The sequence below is a fragment of the Mchenga conophoros genome, linkage group LG23, assembly GCF_057382185.1.
Source record: "Mchenga conophoros isolate Kocher_MC1m ecotype Shallow Benthic linkage group LG23, M_conophoros_male_GT1.1, whole genome shotgun sequence".
Lineage (NCBI taxonomy): Eukaryota > Metazoa > Chordata > Actinopteri > Cichliformes > Cichlidae > Mchenga > Mchenga conophoros.
The window spans coordinates 32,330,106-32,348,103 of NC_140547.1; the positions used below are offsets into that span (position 1 = coordinate 32,330,106).

General features: G+C 39.4%; 2 protein-coding genes across 2 annotated transcripts in view; both read left to right on the forward strand.

Moving 5' to 3' along the window:
- LOC146547636 (beta-1,3-galactosyltransferase 1-like) overlaps window positions 1–17,998 on the forward strand; it is a 292,164-nt gene that overhangs the window by 230,662 nt on the left and 43,504 nt on the right. The gene's annotated exons all lie outside the window — the stretch shown is intronic.
- Window positions 11,313–17,994, forward strand: LOC146547638 (uncharacterized). The gene is made up of 11 exons (XM_085264761.1): window positions 11,313–11,459; window positions 11,648–11,710; window positions 13,514–13,924; window positions 14,131–14,191; window positions 14,771–14,906; window positions 15,128–15,214; window positions 15,435–15,736; window positions 16,019–16,242; window positions 16,527–16,727; window positions 16,842–17,031; window positions 17,284–17,994. Exons 1-11 carry the CDS (start codon window positions 11,358–11,360, stop codon window positions 17,589–17,591), a joined length of 2,085 nt encoding a protein of 694 aa, XP_085120887.1. The 5' UTR covers window positions 11,313–11,357; the 3' UTR covers window positions 17,592–17,994.

Sequence of the window (17,998 nt, forward strand, 5' to 3'; positions counted from 1 at the left end):
AGGTAGTGCAGGTTCTATTAATCAGAAGGTTGGTGGTTCAGTCGCTGGCTGCTCCAGTCTGCATGGAAAAGAATCCTTGGGCAAGATACTGTCAGTGCGCTACAATGTAGCTTGCCATCACCAGTGTGTGAATGTGTGTGTGAATAGGTGAATGACTGAATGTAGTGTAAAGCGCTTTGGGGTCCTTAGGGACTAAGTAAAGCGCTATACAAATACAGGCCATTTACAATTTACCATACTGAACTTTAAGTTGCTCCCGAGTGTGACTGTTAGATAGAAAGCATTTGAGCACAGAAAAAAGTGCTTGTGTAAATGAGGCTTGTAGTATAACGTAGAGTAGAAAGGCTATAAGAACCAGTCCATTTACATTTCACAGTGTGATGGACCGAGCAGTGAAGGAAACTTAGGCACAGGTTAAAGTCCAAAAAATGATTTTTTTATTTAACCCAAAAAACATAATTGGTTAACTCATGCAAAAAGAATCAAAATCTTGGGCCCATAAAAGAGGTCAAACTAACAAAACTCTACTCAAAGTTAACAACACAACTGATAACTCAAACAAACTGACCTAACTTAATGAGACAAAGGGGAAACTTAAATAGTGGCTGATCAGCCCACAAAAACAGGAAAAGGGGTAAAACACACAAAACCTAACTAAACCAAACATAATGAACTCCAATTCCCCCCCATGGTCCTGAGTTATGGCGTGAACCAATTTGTAGCCTTCCTTTAAAGCTCGCTCCGCCCCTTTTCCACCTCTTGGCTCCTTAATCAAGGGACTGGAACAGCTGCAACTAAGGTAACTCAGAAAACAAAAGATTAATCATACATAACAGTGTAAACTAAAATGTGCGCACTTATTTTAGAATGCAGCGTTATGTGGATATGTGAATTAACTAAACCAAAACCAGTTATTTATTGTCCTGTAAATAAATTCCTATATTTAAAGAAAGAAATGTGAATGCAATGTTACTTATAAGCCTCTACACTAACATGGTGGGTATTACCACTGTGTGGCTGTAAGTGCAGCCATCACACACAGCTATATTTGTTTGGACATGAGGACCATTAGACAGCAACCCTCTGCAGTAAATTAACATGTATAACAAGTATTTAGATGTAGATGTAGCGAAGGTGACCAAACACTAGAATTCGTCAGTGCAATCTAATTCAATGTAAAATAAATAATTGAATTAATAAATACAAATAAAAGTTTAAGAGCTCTGTTTTGTGCTTTCCACAAAATTAAGTACACAATAAAATATCTGCAAGTTCTGAGTGTAGTAATTTTAATAAGATGTATGTTTTACGCTGAAATTGGCAGCTCTCCCAGTTCCTCCGCACCTTCAGTCAAATACATAATGAGTTTATGCCCATGACATTTCTAAGGAAATAAAAGCTCTTCTTTTTATGATTGCACATATAATAGATATGAGTAAAGTTCTACCTTTCACTGGGTTTCGCACTGACATAAACTATAATTTCTGTTTTCTGTTGCACTTGTACATTAAACTACAGGAGACGCATGCTAATGATTTCCAGAACAGGGCTTTCAATGTTCATAATTTGTTGTGCATTAAAAAATGGATGTTGTAAATGTGAATCTCCTGCTGTGTTGCTGGAGGCAAACAGCAGGAGATTCACATATGCCAACTGTGTCTATGAATCCCTTTATCCCACAAACTTTGATGCACTGATTGACTTTCTCTGCAATTTGAGCTAAAGTAGCTCGTCTGTTGGACTGGACCACACGGGCCAGCCTTCACTCCTCACCTGCATCAGTGAGGGTTGGCCACCCATGATCCCATTGCTGGTTCACCGTCATTTCTTCCATGGACAACTTTTGCTAGATACACCACAGAAGAGCCGCAGTTTTTGTTATGTGCGGTAGTGATGTGACGTTCTGTATCGAGGCTTCGAAGCTTGTGTCGAGTAATTGAGGGGGCGTTTCCGCAATGCGCGTCTCGAGGCTTGCTTCATTTATGGGAGGACCTGAAAATGATGACGTCCGAAGCCTCGCTGCCCGGCTGTACCACGTGACTGGTTCATGAAGGGGTTCGAACTTTGCCGCGAGCTATGACAGATATAAACCCCCCAGACTTCATTCAAAAATGTGGGTGTTTGATGGAGAGTTGCGGTTAGTGAGAGTTTGGAGACAGTTTGGAGACAGTTTGGAGGTTTATGAGAGTGAGGAGAGAAGGTCAGGAGAGAATGGAGCCAGCTAAGAAGAGGAGGATGTCCTCCCCTGTGTGGGAACATTTTGATTTTATTCCTCCCAACAAGGTATGTAAATTTCTACAGAAGATGTATTTTCATAATACTGATGGTGCAATACAATTTATGTTAAGCGGCTTTACTTTTGTACAAGGTGAAGTCTTTGCTATGTGCCAGGGAGCTGGGATATAACAACAACACCTCATCCATGCTTAGGCACTACAGAGCTTTGCATGAGAATAAGGGGAACACCGATTGTGGAGCAAGACCAGGTGAGCCATCAAATGCCATGATAATATAGCATGCAGTAATGTTACTAAATGATATAACAATATTATACAGCTGTTATAAGTTATGTGTGTGATATTTATATTTGTGCTTTGTCTTTGTTCTCCTGAGGAAAGACAATAATCTCAAATAGATGAAGACCTGGTTAGCATGGTGATCGAGGACTCCCAGCCATTTAGCATTGTGGAAGACAAAGGATTTAAAAGATTTGCTAAATCATTAAATCCTAGCTATGTTTTCCCCACTAAAAAGGTCATAAAAGCAGTGAAAATGTAGTTTTTACAGAATAAAATGTGAACAGGCAGGACTGAGACTCGGTGTGTAGCTGTCCATACCTCAACGTTACAAAAGCACAACCACTGTCCACACCCCAACCACACCTCACCTCACAGTAAATGATCATTTCCATTTTAAGCATTTCCAAATAATCATTTTCCATACTGCCAGTATAAATATACACAGTATACTGCCACCACTACAATATACATGTTTTACACACTCCTTTTGTTGTTGACATTTACAGGCTGTGTGCAAAAGTCCACACTCTTCAAATTCATGCCAACTAATATTTTTACGTCCAGTGGGTGTCCTACTAGAGCAAATGAAGCTTCAAGAAGCTTTGCGCTGGAGTGAACCAATTGGATGAAAAGCTTCAGTGCTTCATGAAGCTTCATCTGCCCATCACTAATGTGCGGGCTGTGTGCAGGCAGGAGTGGTAGTAGGAGGACCCAATGTGCAGACACTCAGAGGCAGAACGTGAACTCAAAACAGCTTTAATGCTGAACTCAAAGGGCAACAAAACTAGGACTATAAAATGCACTTACGCAGACAGAACACACAGCTAGATTGGGGTAGATCACGACACCAACAAGCTGAAACACAAGGCTTAAATACACAGAGGGAGCAATCAGGGAATGAGTAACAGGGGGGAAACACAGCTGGGGCAAATCAGGCCTAACGAAATAGGGGAAGCAAAACCAGATACATTAACATCAGACATGGGCCTTCAAAATAAAACAGGAAACAACACAGATTGAACTAAAGACACAGACTCACACGCAGGCACTGCAACAGAAGGAACCGAGACGTAAACCATAAGACAGAACACAGACAAAGAAACCAAAGACTAGAAATGATAAATGATATAATAAACTCAAACCTCTGGGTCAAAGACCCAGGCATCCTAACAGTTTTGGAGACGCTATGACCCAGTTGTGTAGCCATTTCAATTTGGCCCTTGTCAGACTTACTCAAATCAATTCATCCACTTGCCCATTTGTTCTTGTTTGCAGAGACGGGTCTTCCAGCAGAATCTGCATGAATATGAAGATACTTATTAAGTTTCATGTCTTATTCCATGTTTGTTTAACAATGCCTGGTAACTCTTTGCCATGAACTCTGTGCCGTTGTCTGACCTGATACACTTTACCTTCCCGTGTGGGGCTGTATCGGCCAAAAAGATTTCAGTTGCTTGCATTGTTTCACTTTTGTTGTAAACAATAATGCATATCTGTGTCCATCTCATGATTCTGGATCTATCGGCCCTGCTAGATCCGTATGTACCAGCTCGAGAGGTTTCTCGGCTCTTCTGTCAGGGTTTCTATTCCTAGACTGGACAAATTTTCCCTGGATACACACCTCACAGTTCAAACTTTGGTTGTCTGTTTTCCCCTTGATTTTCATACCTTCAACCACATTTTGTAACTTCAGAATGTCACTATGATTGCAATGTCCCAAAATTTCGTGCCATGTCTGCACATTAAGACAATTATTACACTTCTCATCATACTCACTTACAGTTTCAAGGTAATAAAGTCTGTTGTGCTCATGGATGTAGAACTATGTACCGTCTCTGTGTTGAAGGACGTTCCTTCCTTTCTTAAAGATGATAGTAGCTCCATTCACGGTGGCTGCTCTCACAGAGAAGATATTCTGTGGAAATGAGGGAATGTATAGAGCGTCTTTCAGTGTTGTTTTACACTGTCTCCCTCGGCTGTCAATCAAGCACACCTCTGCTTCTCCTCTGCCTTCAGCTACTCCTTTACACCTGGTGCCATCAGCTAATTCCACACAGTGTGTTCCCGGTTGGAAGTCGTCATTAAATTTCTTGAACGCTGTTTTATCATTCAGGATGTGTGATGTTGCGGCAGTATCCACCATCAGGCCTTTGGTCCTGATGTCCTGTTGCTGTTGAGGTTCCGCGTAGTCATTGCTCATCCGGAAGACATAGGTGTCGTCGCTCTCTGCGTTGCCGCCCTCCTCCGAGGCTGTGCGCGCTTCATCATTCCGTTGTCGTCTCCTGCAAGTCGACTCTCGATGAGTATTGCTTCTACAGTAACCGCACCTCTGTTTATAGCAGCATGCTCTGGCTAAGCCTCACCGAACACGCTGTACTTTGCGACTTTTCTGGTGGTAAACTTTCTCCTCTTCAGCCGCACTCGCCCCAACACTCCACACACTGCCCCACTTGGACAGGTCCGGTGATTCGGTCCAGAATCTACAGACAGAAGGTCAAGGTTAGTTCCACAACATAAAACACGTGTAAGCGATTCTTCTTTGAATATGCCGCGAGCACGAACTCAGGTGGTTCGACGTTCCAGCGGTGAGCTGCTCTGTGCTCTGTGCCTTAAATAGCAGCTGGGGAAATCAGCCAGATCAGCCGCAGGTGGACACCATCCACAGGGGTGCGTGGGCCAAGAGTGAGAGCCCGTAATGAGCTCCACCCAGGCAGAGAGGAGGAGGAGAGACAAAAAACTAAAACTAACAACAACAAAACCTGTAGCCAGCGTGGGCCAACCAGAGAGACACGGGGACCGTGACACTTTCCCCTGGCGTAGCTTCAATATTTTCCTGGGCCCATAACCTGTTAGCAGAGATGGGTCTTCCAGCAGAATCTGCATGAATTTTGAAGATACTTATTATCTAGACGGAGGAATAATCACACGTGGAGCATCGGCTTTTACCGGAACATTCACACCAAAAGGTGACTTTGTTTACTGAACTCTGTGTATACTCTGCAGCATAACAGGAAGCATCCTTTCAAAATAAAATCACAACAGATGAAAATAACTAGCTCAACAGTTCTACTTTTAACACACCAACTGAGAGATAAGAGATAATCACTTGGTGCATTCTCGGTAGGTACATTTCCAAGTAAAGTTAAGAAAATTATGTTAGTCAGGAAAGCTATTGGAATTTTTGTGGGGCCTCAGAATGAGAGTGACTGACAGTAATTTTGTCTTCCATTTGTGAACAGTTGTACTATAACAGCTGTCATTTTCTCAACCAGCTGCTTGCTGATGTTCTTGCAGCCCATTCCAACCTTTTGAAAGTCACCAATCTTTTCCCTGGCATCCTTAGACAGCTCTTTGGTCTTTCTGTGGTGGTGATGTTAATGATGTAGACATGTTAGGAGTGTAATTAAATACCCTTCAACAAAGTGGTGCAATTAACTGTGAAAGCTGGCTTGGTAACTGTTTATCCGTAAGTTGCTAGATTGTTTGCTTAAGCCAAATTCTTGCTAGTTTGTAATGGATCAAATAATGATTTTCCATACTAAGATGGACATTGATGTGTTATTGGTCCAGAATGTTTTTGTTTGCTTGATAGATTTATTAAATAAACATAGAAATTGGAAACTGATATTCATTATAAACAAAGTGTAACTCAACATCAACTTTAAATATGAACTATACTAAATATGTAAAAAAATAAATAAAAAAAAGTTTTGGAGCCCAGCCCACTCAGTTTTTTAAATCTCCAGGCATTTTTTTTTGGGCATTGGCACTTCTCCACACCTGCCTCTCTGCTCTGTGCGTCATCAATTTTTACCTGTGACTGGACCAAATTTTCATGCCTTTTGATGTGTTGTGCTTCTCACACTCTTATTAATGGCTAACAAATTTAGGTCATTACATCCTGTCTGCTCTATTTCAGGCCCTTTGCCGTCCCTGTAGCCACAGTCACTCTGTTATTGCTGCTGTAATAATGATTATGATAATGAAAAGCTTTAACAGTAATGACTGCCATCATTAAAAGATTAAATTAGGCACATGTAATAGTGTAACTCCTTTTCACTTCCCCTTGGGTTAATGATACATTTTCAAGTAAGAATTTATTTTACAGTGACTGCTGTAATTTCACTTTTATGGCTCTCCCAGTGCTTGATCAAGACAGAGAAAAAAAAGGTGTGTAACCTAAGCAGTTTTTTATATGATCCTGTCCCATTACAGTTTTTTCAAGACACAAAGTACAGAGTCACTGTACAACTCTTCAGAAAACTAAAGTAATCACCAAACAAATGTCATGTAGCTCAGTTTTCACCAGCTGCCTTTTGCCTTTTAAAGGTCAGGCTTGTATGTTTAAAATTGATTTAATAATTCAAGTGAAGATGATACTTCAACAGATCTGTTGAAAGCATAACAAACTTTTAGTAAGAGTGAGTGTTTGAGTGAAGACACCCCGTGAGCTCATAATGAGAATATAACCTCCAACTGCGACCTCGGAGCCGGCATCTTTATGCTCTCTCTAACCTGAAGCCAAGTCTAATTTAACTTTCTTCTTTCTTTTTCCCCTGACTTGTGAACAAATTTAAATTCTGACTGAAGACATCACTGCCTTAAGGCCCTATTGACAAGGTGAAAAACAAGGGTCTCCTCCAGCTTATTTACTGCTCCTGAGAGCCAACCAATTTGCTGGCTATCCTCTCAGTGAGCTGTAATGGCTTCTTGGCTGTCAGCGTTTTAAATCCTTCAGAGACCCACAGTCTGGCAGTAGATGAGGCCAAGGTAGGAGGACAGTAAAACAAACTGTCCTCATCAGAGGTGTAGTCTTTCCACAGTCACAGCGATGTTCCGCCACTGTTTTTTCTCCAGGAGAGGAAATAAAAATATTTAGTTAGCTCAAAGTTAAAAACAAAATGAGTAATCAAAGCTGTTGTCATGACGTCTAGAGCCAGATTCAGATTCGTGGGCTGCACCAGTGCAAAACCCTCTTTTGACATCAAAAAGCTATTGATTAGGTTTATCACAGAGGCCTGGTGTCAGTTTTATGACTGAAAGCCACCAGGCAAATTAATTTGATGTATTGCAAAAATGCACCCATGGGGATGAAAAGTTAAAGTTAATTTATATACAAAGATGCAATCAGTTCATTTCATCAATTACCTGCCAAGAGCAATACAAACTGGAGGCTTGGAAAGGAGCACAACTCATGAGAGGGATATGCAGTGTGAGGGAGCAGCTGTATGAAAATAATGCAGTGTAAGTGCAGGTTTTACGCCTGATTCTTTCTGGAAACAGAACGGCAGTTAAGATAAATCAGAAGAAGCTGAAGAAAATTCATCGTGGTTTCCTATAATGGTGAAGTCTTCTGTTAGAAATTGCTGGGAACTGTTTCAGATTCAGATGGAGTGCACAATTTATCCAGAGGCTAGCTGCGTCATTACAAACGACTCGATCTTAAACCTGAAATCTAACAGCTGGCGCGTGTGTGTGTAGAAAAAGACCAAACATTATTTACAGTGAGCTCCTGAGCCATTCCCGAAGATACTGTCTCTGCATGAATCTACTTTTTTTTTTATTTGTTTGCTTTTTAAAGCAGTAAAAACTTGTCTTGTTAAATCTAAAATGTCTTTAATTAATTACTTAATTATTTCGGTTCATTCCTTTTTGTGGTATGAATGGTATGAATCAGATAGTCTAAGATGCTGATTACCTTGGGGAGATCATTTGTTATGAACCAGGATTATGTGCCTGTTGTTTTGTTGGTGCTTGGGACATGGATATTCAAAGTTATCACAGAGTTTCTGAGCGTCAAGAACTGGAGTTAGAAGTATCATCAAAAAAATTCAAAGAGAGTCACACAGTACAGAACAAGCCTGGAAAAGCTAGGAAGCAAAACACTGAAAAAGAAAACTAAAGAGAGATGTGCCTAAAGACCCCAGGACAACTGCCAAGATACTAATGAATGACTTAGCCAACTGAGCAATTGTGGCCTCAAAGCAAATAACCGTGAGGTTAAAGAAAATCTCGACTTTTGCAGAAGAGACATCCTCAGCTCAGACTGAAGTAAGCTAAGAACAACTGGAGAAAGATTATTCAAACTGGAATGAGGTGCTTTGGTCAAATGAAACAAAACTAAAGCTATTTGTTCATAAAAATGTTGTTTATGTTTGGAGAAACAAGGGACAGGTGTATAAAAGAACCCTTTCCCCACGTTGAAACATGGTGGTGGGAGAATTATGCCCTGGGGTTCTTTCAGTACATCTGGACTCGGTAAAAGGAATCATGAAGAAAGAAGGACATGTTAAGGTTTTGAAAGTAAACCTTAAGAAGTTGGCAGCAAAACTGGGTCTCGGTCATCACTTTGTCTTCCAACAAGACAACCCAAAACATGCATTGCTTCTGATGAAGAACTACCTCCAGAAGACCAAAGTGAATGTTACTGAATGTAATGTGCAAAGCCCTGACTTTGATCCCATTGAAAATATAAAGAGTAAAGACCAAGGTCCATACCAGAAGACCATCAAATCTAGAGGAGCTTGCCAAAGAAGAATGGGCTGAGATTGCTCACGAGATGTGTGATATTAATCTCTGGCTCTCTTCCACAGCATGTCCTTTATCCTGTCTTCCTTCTCTCACCCCAACCAGTCACAGCAGATGGTCCCGCCCCTCCCTGAGCCTGGTTCTGCTGGAGATTTCTTCCTGTTAAAAGGGAGTTTTTCCTTCCCACTGTCACCAAAGTGCTTGCTCATAGGGGGTCATATGATTATGGGGCGCCGTTTGTAAACTGAAACATGCCGAAATTAACAGCAACATTTTTCCACATTTAGCTCTAAATCTTACAAAAACATGTTTTTTCGAGGCATTTTTTACAACATTTAGTAAAATATTTGTAACTTTTCATATTTAAAACAGGATTTTAAATGTTAAATCTAAATGCTAAATGTTAAATCTAAATGTTAAATGTTAAATCTAAATGCTAAATGTTAAATGTAAATATTATATTTAAATGTAAATGTTAAATGTAAATATTATATATAAATCTAAATGTTAAATGTTAAATCTAAATGTTATATATAAATCTAAATGTTAAATGTTAAATCTAAATGCTAAATGTTAATGGTTCCAACACCATCATTAAGTTTGCAGATGACACCACGGTGATTGGCCTCATCAGTGACAACGATGAGGCCGCCTACAGGGAGGAGGTGGATCGTCTGGCTGAGTGGTGCGACAGAAACAACCTGCTGCTTAACACCGAGAAGACCAAGGAGCTCATCGTGGACTACAGGAGGAATGCTGACCCACATCCACCCATCCACATTAAGGGGACGGCTGTGGAGCGTGTGAGCAGCTTCAAGTTCCTGGGAGTCCACATCTCCGAGGATCTCACCTGGGCGACCAACTGCTCCAAGCTGGTCAAGAAGGCTCACCAGCGCCTCTTCTTCTTGAGGACTCTGAGGAAGAACCACCTGTCCTCAGACATCCTGGTGAACTTCTATCGCTGCACCATCGAGAGCATCCTGACCAACTGTATAACAGTCTGGTACGGGAACTGCTCTGCCTCGGACCGGAAGGCGTTGCAGAGGGTCGTGAAAACTGCCCAGCGCATCGCCGGAGCACCACTTCCTGCCATAAAAGACATCTACAGGAAGCGGTGTCTGAAAAGGGCTGGGAAAATCATCAAAGACCCCAGTCACCCATCACATGGACTCTTCACCCTCCTGCCCTCTGGGAGGCGCCACAGGAGCCTCCGGACTAAGACCACCAGGTACCGGAACAGCTTCTTCCCCACAGCTGTCAGACTCCTGAACTCTGCCTCCTGACATCTGACCCACGTTAAACTCATGGACTGAACATACACACACCCACAATGGACAACTGTACCCTCAAACACAATAATAACATGGACTGAACCACCACTCACAACCACTAGCACTTTATATAGCCTCTGTAGAAACTATCTACACCCTCACTTATCTTAACTGCACTACTGTATAGCTCTGTGTAAATAATCATTCTGTACATTCGATAATTTTTAATCCTACAACTGTTTACAACTTGCATAGTTCCCATTTCTGTATAACTGTATATCCCAGATTCTGTAAAGTTATTTATTTCATATTCTGTATAGTTTTTCATATTTATATCCTGTTCATATCCTGTACATAGCTTGTACTCACTACAGCCTGTACATACTTATAGTTATAGAATATTCACAACATACTTCATACCGTGTACATTATAACATACCATAATAGACCCATTTCTGTAATATACTCACATATCTATATTATTGCTAATATATATTGTAATATATCTATATCACTAAAGCACTTCTGGATGGATGCAAACTGCATTTCGTTGCCCTGTACCTGTGCATGTGCAATGACAATAAAGTTGAATTCTATTCTATTCTAATTCTATTCTAAATGTAAATATTATATTTAAATGTAAATGTTAAATGTAAATATTATATTTAAATGTAAATGTTAAATGTTAAATGTAAATATTATATATAAATCTAAATGTTAAATGTTAAATCTAAATGTTATATATAAATCTAAATGTTAAATGTTAAATCTAAATGTTATATATAAATCTAAATGTTAAATGTTAAATCTAAATGTTATATATAAATCTAAATGTTAAATGTTAAATCTAAATGTTACGGGAAACTAAATATTTAGCTAATATGCAAATTTATTGTACGGGTCAACGGTAATACCAAAATAAAAGCTTCAAGAAAACCTCCCGCGCTAAAGTGTGCTGGTCGCGGTCAGGTTCTGTGTTTGTGCTCCTCTTACGGTCACTTTTGACTGCCATGAGCTGCTTCGACTATTCCCTACCAGCATGTCCAGCGATTTAGCTGAAAACATTGGAAGAGCCGTTTTGTCGGCCATCCAACGATTCAGCGGTAATGCACCCTCGACCTCACAAACGCCGCAGCACTTGGTAAGTTTATTTTATAGCATTTTGGACGGGTTGATAGCAGTGTTAGCAAAACTAGCAAAGCTAAATTACTTAGCTAGTCCTCAATTATTTCATTTGGTAGGCAGCAGACAGAGATCGAACATCATACAACTCTATTTATTTATTTGGTAGGTAGGTAACAGTCGTTCTTGATGTAAATGTTTCCTTAGGAATCCAGCAATGCACCTGGACCAAGTAGACCTGCCGTCTCCACTGGGATACCATACTGCTCGGTAGGCCTTCTTACACATATCATTTAATTCATTTATCATGAAATTTCCCCTTGTGGGACTAATAAAGGTATGTTATCTTATCTTAGCTGACTGGTTTTGATATACAGTCAGGTTCATAAGTAGTTGGATACAGACACATTTTCTAATTAAAAATGAAACTACTCCAATGCAGTTGAAGTGCAGACTTTAAGTTTTAATTCAGTGGGTTGGACTAAATGAATGCATAAAAATGTGAGAGGGAAAAATTAATTTGTAAACACAATCCTATCATTTCAGAGGCTCTAAAGTAATTACACAAATTAAATAACTGAAAATAAAATGATAATTTCTATTACTTTATTCAAAACCCTTTGTTGGCAATGACAGCCTGAAGTCTTGAAGTCATGGACACCACCAGGTGCTGGCATTCCTCCTTACTAAGGCTCTGCCAGGCCTTTACTGCATTGGCTTTCAGTTGCTGTTTGTTTGTGGGCCTTTCTGTCCTAAATTTAGTCTTCAACAACTGAAATGTGTGCTCAATTGGGTTAAAATCCAGTGACTGACTTGGCCATTCAAGAATATTCTATTTCTTTACTTTATTAAAGTCATGGGGTGCTTGGACTGTATGTTTTGGGTCAACTTCCATCTTTATTATTAAATGCTGCCCAATCAATGTGACTACTTTTAGCTGGACTTAAGCAGACAAGTATGTCTCTGAACACATTCAGCTGCTTCAGTCCTGTGTCACATATTCAGTAAACACTACCAGTGCCACTGGCAGCCATGCACGCCCAAACCATCACACTGCCTCTGCCATGTTTTACAGATGATGTGGTATGCTTTGGATCATGAGTCGTTCCACCCTTCTCCATACTTTTTTCTTGCCATCATTCTGGTAGAGGTTGATCTTGGTTTTATCTGTCCAAAGAATGTTTTTCCAAAATTTAGCTGGCTTTTACTAGATGGTTTTTTTTTTTTTTTTTTGTTAAGTCCATTCTAGCCTTTCTATTCTTGAGGCTTATGAGTGGCTTGCACCTTGCAGTGAACCCTCTGTATTAGGGCTGTTCGATATGACAATATGAAAACATCTATCATTTCATATTATACGCTATCATTTGTTCTGTGGTGTCGCAAAATAAATTTTACGTCAATATTTTTCATCGTTTTGATGGTCACTGTAGTGGCTGTATTAATTTCTTAATTTTCTTTTTTCTGTTATGTTCTCTTTGACCGCATGTTGTCTGTTCACAGTAAAATTTTCAAAATGCGTCTCAAATCAATTCCAGGCCTTTTATCTGCTTAATTGGTAATGACATCATCATTTTAATATGGATACCCTAAATTAAAGCTGAGTCTGCACATCATGTCCATGATATAATTTTGATTGGAATATGTTTCAGTAAACGGGCAACAAAATAAAACTTGTTAGGGTCCAAATACACACTGACCTAATTGCAGGCCTTTGCTACTCTAATTGAGTGCTCAAAGCACTTTATACAACAGATCTCATTTACCCATTCACATGCACAGATTAATACAAGCACTTTTTCTGTCCAACATTCGCACACAGTCATAGTCGGATAAACTCATTGGGAGCTCTAGATTAGAGCACCTGGGAACTGAATCACCAACTTGACCAACAATCACCAAATGCTAATCTACAAGATACAAAAGGTTCAGTTTTCTGTGTAATGGGTAGACAATAGTAAGATGGTCTGAGTCTACAGTTTGTTTGTTTGTTTTTAATGAACAGATAACAGAAACCTTACGGATGTATTGTAATGCATAGGTATCTATCTGTATCTGTGTTTGAATTCATTTCAGGTTCCTCTTCCATCAGTTCCTCAAGCTCATGCTACGCGCTCACATTTTGTGAGAAAAAACAAGACCTACAAACACTATACAAAAGATGTTGTGTGCTTGCCCTTGTCTTCAGCATCAACGTTTCTCATACCAAGAGGAGATTCACGAGCAAAACTAGCACAAGATGGCCTTATTGGGAAGATCTCCTTTACATCTGACTGGTCTGAAGCACAACTTAGAGAAGAAATAACAGCAATCTTCAGAAGAACATTTGCACTGTCAACTGGCCAGACATTCCCTTTTGAGTATTTGAGTACAATTAGAGGATGTAAACGACTAATGAAACCAAATGTTTCTAGCAAGAAAGAAGTTGGCTCGATTTGTTCCACCACCTGCCTCTATATAATGGCAGGGATACAAAAACCTGCACAGGTAAACATTTTATATTGCAGTGCAGAAATATTTATTGTCTAAAAAGTGAGTCTGTTCCCTTAATATAATTTTATTAATTGTATTAATTAATATTGCAGTTTCAGCAGGTGTAAACAGTTTTTAGTGCAGCCATGTGCCTCTGTGTTACCAGTGATTTGGTGCAACTGTATTTGATTTTATGTAGAACATGCTTTCTTTTCCCTCAGGAGGAACCAGAAGAGCTGTCTGATAGTGACTTTGAAAGTCCAGTCTGCCGGAGAAGACGAGGTATGTGACGTGAATGAAAACCTAGTGAGGTTCTAAGCTCGATGACCAGCTAGATTTTGTTACTGCAGTGCGTAATAATTCCTGGGGGGTTTGTTTGATGAGAGCATCGTTAATTTGTCCGATTGGGGCGATCGTGGCTCAAGAGTTGGGAGTTTGCCTTGTAATCGGAAGGTTGCCGGTTCGAGCCCCGGCTCGGACAGTCTCGGTCGTTGTGTCCTTGGGCAAGACACTTCACCTACCGCCTACTGGTGTTGGCCAGAAGGGCCGATGGCGCGATATGGCAGCCTCGCCTCTGTCAGTCTGCCCCAGGGCAGCTGTGGCTACAACTGTAGCTTGCCTTCACCAGTGTGTGAATGGGTGGATGACTGGGTGTGTAAAGCGCTTTGGGGTCCTTAGGGGGGACTAGTAAAAGCGCTATACAAATACAGGCCATTTACCATTTTAATGTTTACGAATTATCACAGGTGATTACAGCCAAGGAGGAATATGTGCCCAACTTTCACTTAAACTAATATAAGGATATATAAAGGCTGTTAACATTATGAAGCAAGTCATGCTGACCTTCTTTCCTTTGTTCAGTGCATCATGCGTTGTCTACAACACCAGGTGAAAGTGAGGCCAAGCATCAGGAAACAGAGAGCTGCATTCAAGAGAGTGAAAATGAGGGACAGGCAGAGGGACAGCAGATGTTTCCATATAATGTGGCAGAATTTGTGTAAGCTGTTGTCTAGGGGTTAAAGAAATCCTTCATTTTAGATGTTGTTTAGGATATTGTTTTGATGCAAGTTTCCAATTTGCATGTTTGGGGTTTTTTTGCTGAATGACTGCAACTTTAGGATTTACATTTAATTATTTTTATTTTTTTTAATGATGTAGTGTGAGAAATTCTTCAAGGCTGACATGTTTTATGATTTCTAATATCTCTTATCTACTTAGCCCTATTTTTCTGGAGGAAGATGAAGCTCTTGAAGAGGCAATTCAGCGTAGCCTCCTAGAAGAGTCTGATAGACTTACCATATTTCAAGGTAAGATTTGAAAGTAACCTTTGATAATTGAATATTTTATTTGCATCTTTACTTGCATCATTTTTTTGCAGTTACACAATTACAAAGGTAATTGCTCATGTCTGACTAATTTAATATGGACTATCACAACATAATTATATGTTGTAACTCTGTGCACTTGAGTCAAATGTACAGCAAATTTCCATTTTTCCCCAAGATCTGTTTGTCATTGTCCCTTTTTTATATAGGTCTTTTAAGAAGCTCAGCAAAGAAGAAATTGAAGGTCTTCTTAGAGCTCATAGTGAGAAAGTCATTACACCAGGAACAAGACAACTCCATATCAGTCGAGCCAATGTGTGGTCGACTGCTTTGCGTCAGTTCAAGAGACCCAAGTTTGCAGAAAGCTGTGAGATGCTTTATGTCACATTTGCAAGCGATGAACATGATACAGAGGAAGATGCTGCTGACCTTGGGGGGCCAAGGCGGGAGTTTTTCCGTTTACTGGTGAAGGCCATCTTTCAGGACAGTGGTGCTTTTGAAGGTAATAGGATTTCGCAGTCAAACTAACTAACTTACTTACTCAAGGCCTAAAGGCTTGTTGACGACACTCGTTTTTATAATGTTACAAACGCAACAACCACCTGATCTGAACATTGTTTGACAGAACATTAACAAGTTAATAAATGACTACAGATAATAAATCTGTTATGTTCTGTGTGTCTGAAACAGTAAAAAAAAAAAAGTAATACATTTTTGTCTGTCAATCTCAAGATATCAGTTTGGGGTCTGTACAGAATATACTTTTTTGTGTGTTATTTTTCAGCTACACCAAATGGATGCACACTGAAATTTAACATCCTACACTTGCAAAATGGAGTATATCGAACCATTAGCAGGATGTTGTCCACGATAATAGTGCAAGGTGGAGAAGCACCTGCCTTTCTCTCTCCACATGTAGTAGACTACATTGTGTCAGGAGACATTCTTCAAGTACACCTAACACCGGATGATATAGGTGACCCTGAGTTAAGAGAGAATCTGAAAAAGGTGAATTGCAATATTATAACAAGAATATTGTAATATTTCCTATATTCACAAGTCTTCTGGTCTTCTTTTATAATATATAATAAATACACTTTTGGTTATTAGAGGCAATTCCATGTATTATATTTTCAATTTGTTTCCTTTTTGTTAAAAAAAAAAATATTGGTGAAATACAGCCAAATAAACCAAAACAAAAACGTTTCGAGTCCAATTAAAATGAACCATCTGCAGTATTTGTGTACACTGGTAAAAAACAAACATTTAAAGTGTTTTTCTTAAATATTTAGGTTGTAAATGCAACAACTCAACATGATTTGGAGGAAGCAGTCAGCTGCTGCAACTCATGGCGATATCAAGTTGAAGGTCTTCCACTCACAGTCACCATGGCCAATAAAGATCTGTTTGTGAAAAATGCAGCTCTATACCTTGCAGTTCTGCAACGGCAAAGCTGTTTCGATCAACTAACTGATGGCTTGTCCTACTATGGAGTGAGAGTTATATTTTTTCTGTATCAATTGGTCATTATTTTATAATCATTTAGAGTGAGCTACTTTTTATATTTAAAACTGGAATTTAACCATTATTTAAACTTTTCTGTCTAGATTTTATCACTCCTGAGAGAGAACCCCAGTTTGCGTGTTCTGCTTGACCTATCGGGGGAGGACAAAGATCTGACAGCCAGTTTAATTGCTGGGGTTCTCAGGCCAAGCTATTCTGTCCTTGGGAGCAACAGAATAGTTAGAGAGGAGCTGATGGTGGTCAAATTTCGGGAATTTCTCCAGTGTGTCGAAAGTAAGCAGAAATTCACATAATGTAGTCTGGCCATGAAACAATTCGGGACACTAAAGTAAAACTTTGTCTTTTTATGTCACATGCGCACACACAAAACAGGAATAAAGATGTATGATAGCTTACAACTGACAAGCAAGGCAAAGACAGAACCTCTGTATTTTTTATAAAAACATTAGCCATCATTTAGTTGTTAGCTCAAGCTTTAACTATTTTAGTGTCCCCAGGTTAACGGTAGTTTTTCTTTGTTTTTAGATGAAGAGCTGAGAGACTCACTTGGAGAAAGGACTCTTACCAAGGATGAAGAGGCATTTGTGAAGGCTTTGAGGCCTGGTCACATCTTGGCTTTTGCCACCGGGAGCAGCAAGGTTCCAGCCATAGGTTTTCAACCAGCTCCTAAAATAACATTCATTCACGATGAAAGCAAACATCTCCCGATTGCACACACATGTGCAAATAAGCTTCAGCTTTTTGTGAATGAAACAACAATGGCTGATGATGATGCTTTTCATTACTGCTTCTTAGTAGCACTCATGAATGGAGCTTTATTCAGCACCATCTAAACATGTTCCAAAAAAGTGAAATTAAAATGGTGGGTTTGTTAACTCTAATCCTGTTCATTAATTGTAGTTTCAAGTAACTTTGCTTCATACAAGATAGTTGAAATAAATTCTGACTGCATTTAATGTTGAAATGTAATAATTTTCAAAGCTTCAATAGATTTATAAAAATGCTAACTCTGTATTTTCAACGACAAATCAATAAAGTCACTGGTGTAATACAATAATTTTATTAAGCTTTTCTTTTTTAAACAAGGACACTTCAAAACAGTTTATGCACAGAGTATACTAAACATGCTTTGTAGAACAAGCCAGGATTACTTAGACATCTAACAGCAACATTTATTAAGACTATTGCAACTTTACAATGATTAAAACAATACTGTAGATAATCTTGTGAATTGATTTAA

What these genes read in the sequence shown, in the direction of transcription:
- LOC146547638 (XM_085264761.1), top strand. Translation starts at nt 11,358, where the DNA reads ATGTCCAGCGATTTAGCTGAAAACATTGGAAGAGCCGTTTTGTCGGCC. An exon ending in GGATACAAAAACCTGCACAG is followed by an intron (nt 13,925 to 14,130) that starts GTAAACATTTTA and finishes CTTTTCCCTCAG; the next exon opens with GAGGAACCAGAAGAGCTGTC. An exon ending in TAAGAGAGAATCTGAAAAAG is followed by an intron (nt 16,243 to 16,526) that starts GTGAATTGCAAT and finishes TTAAATATTTAG; the next exon opens with GTTGTAAATGCAACAACTCA.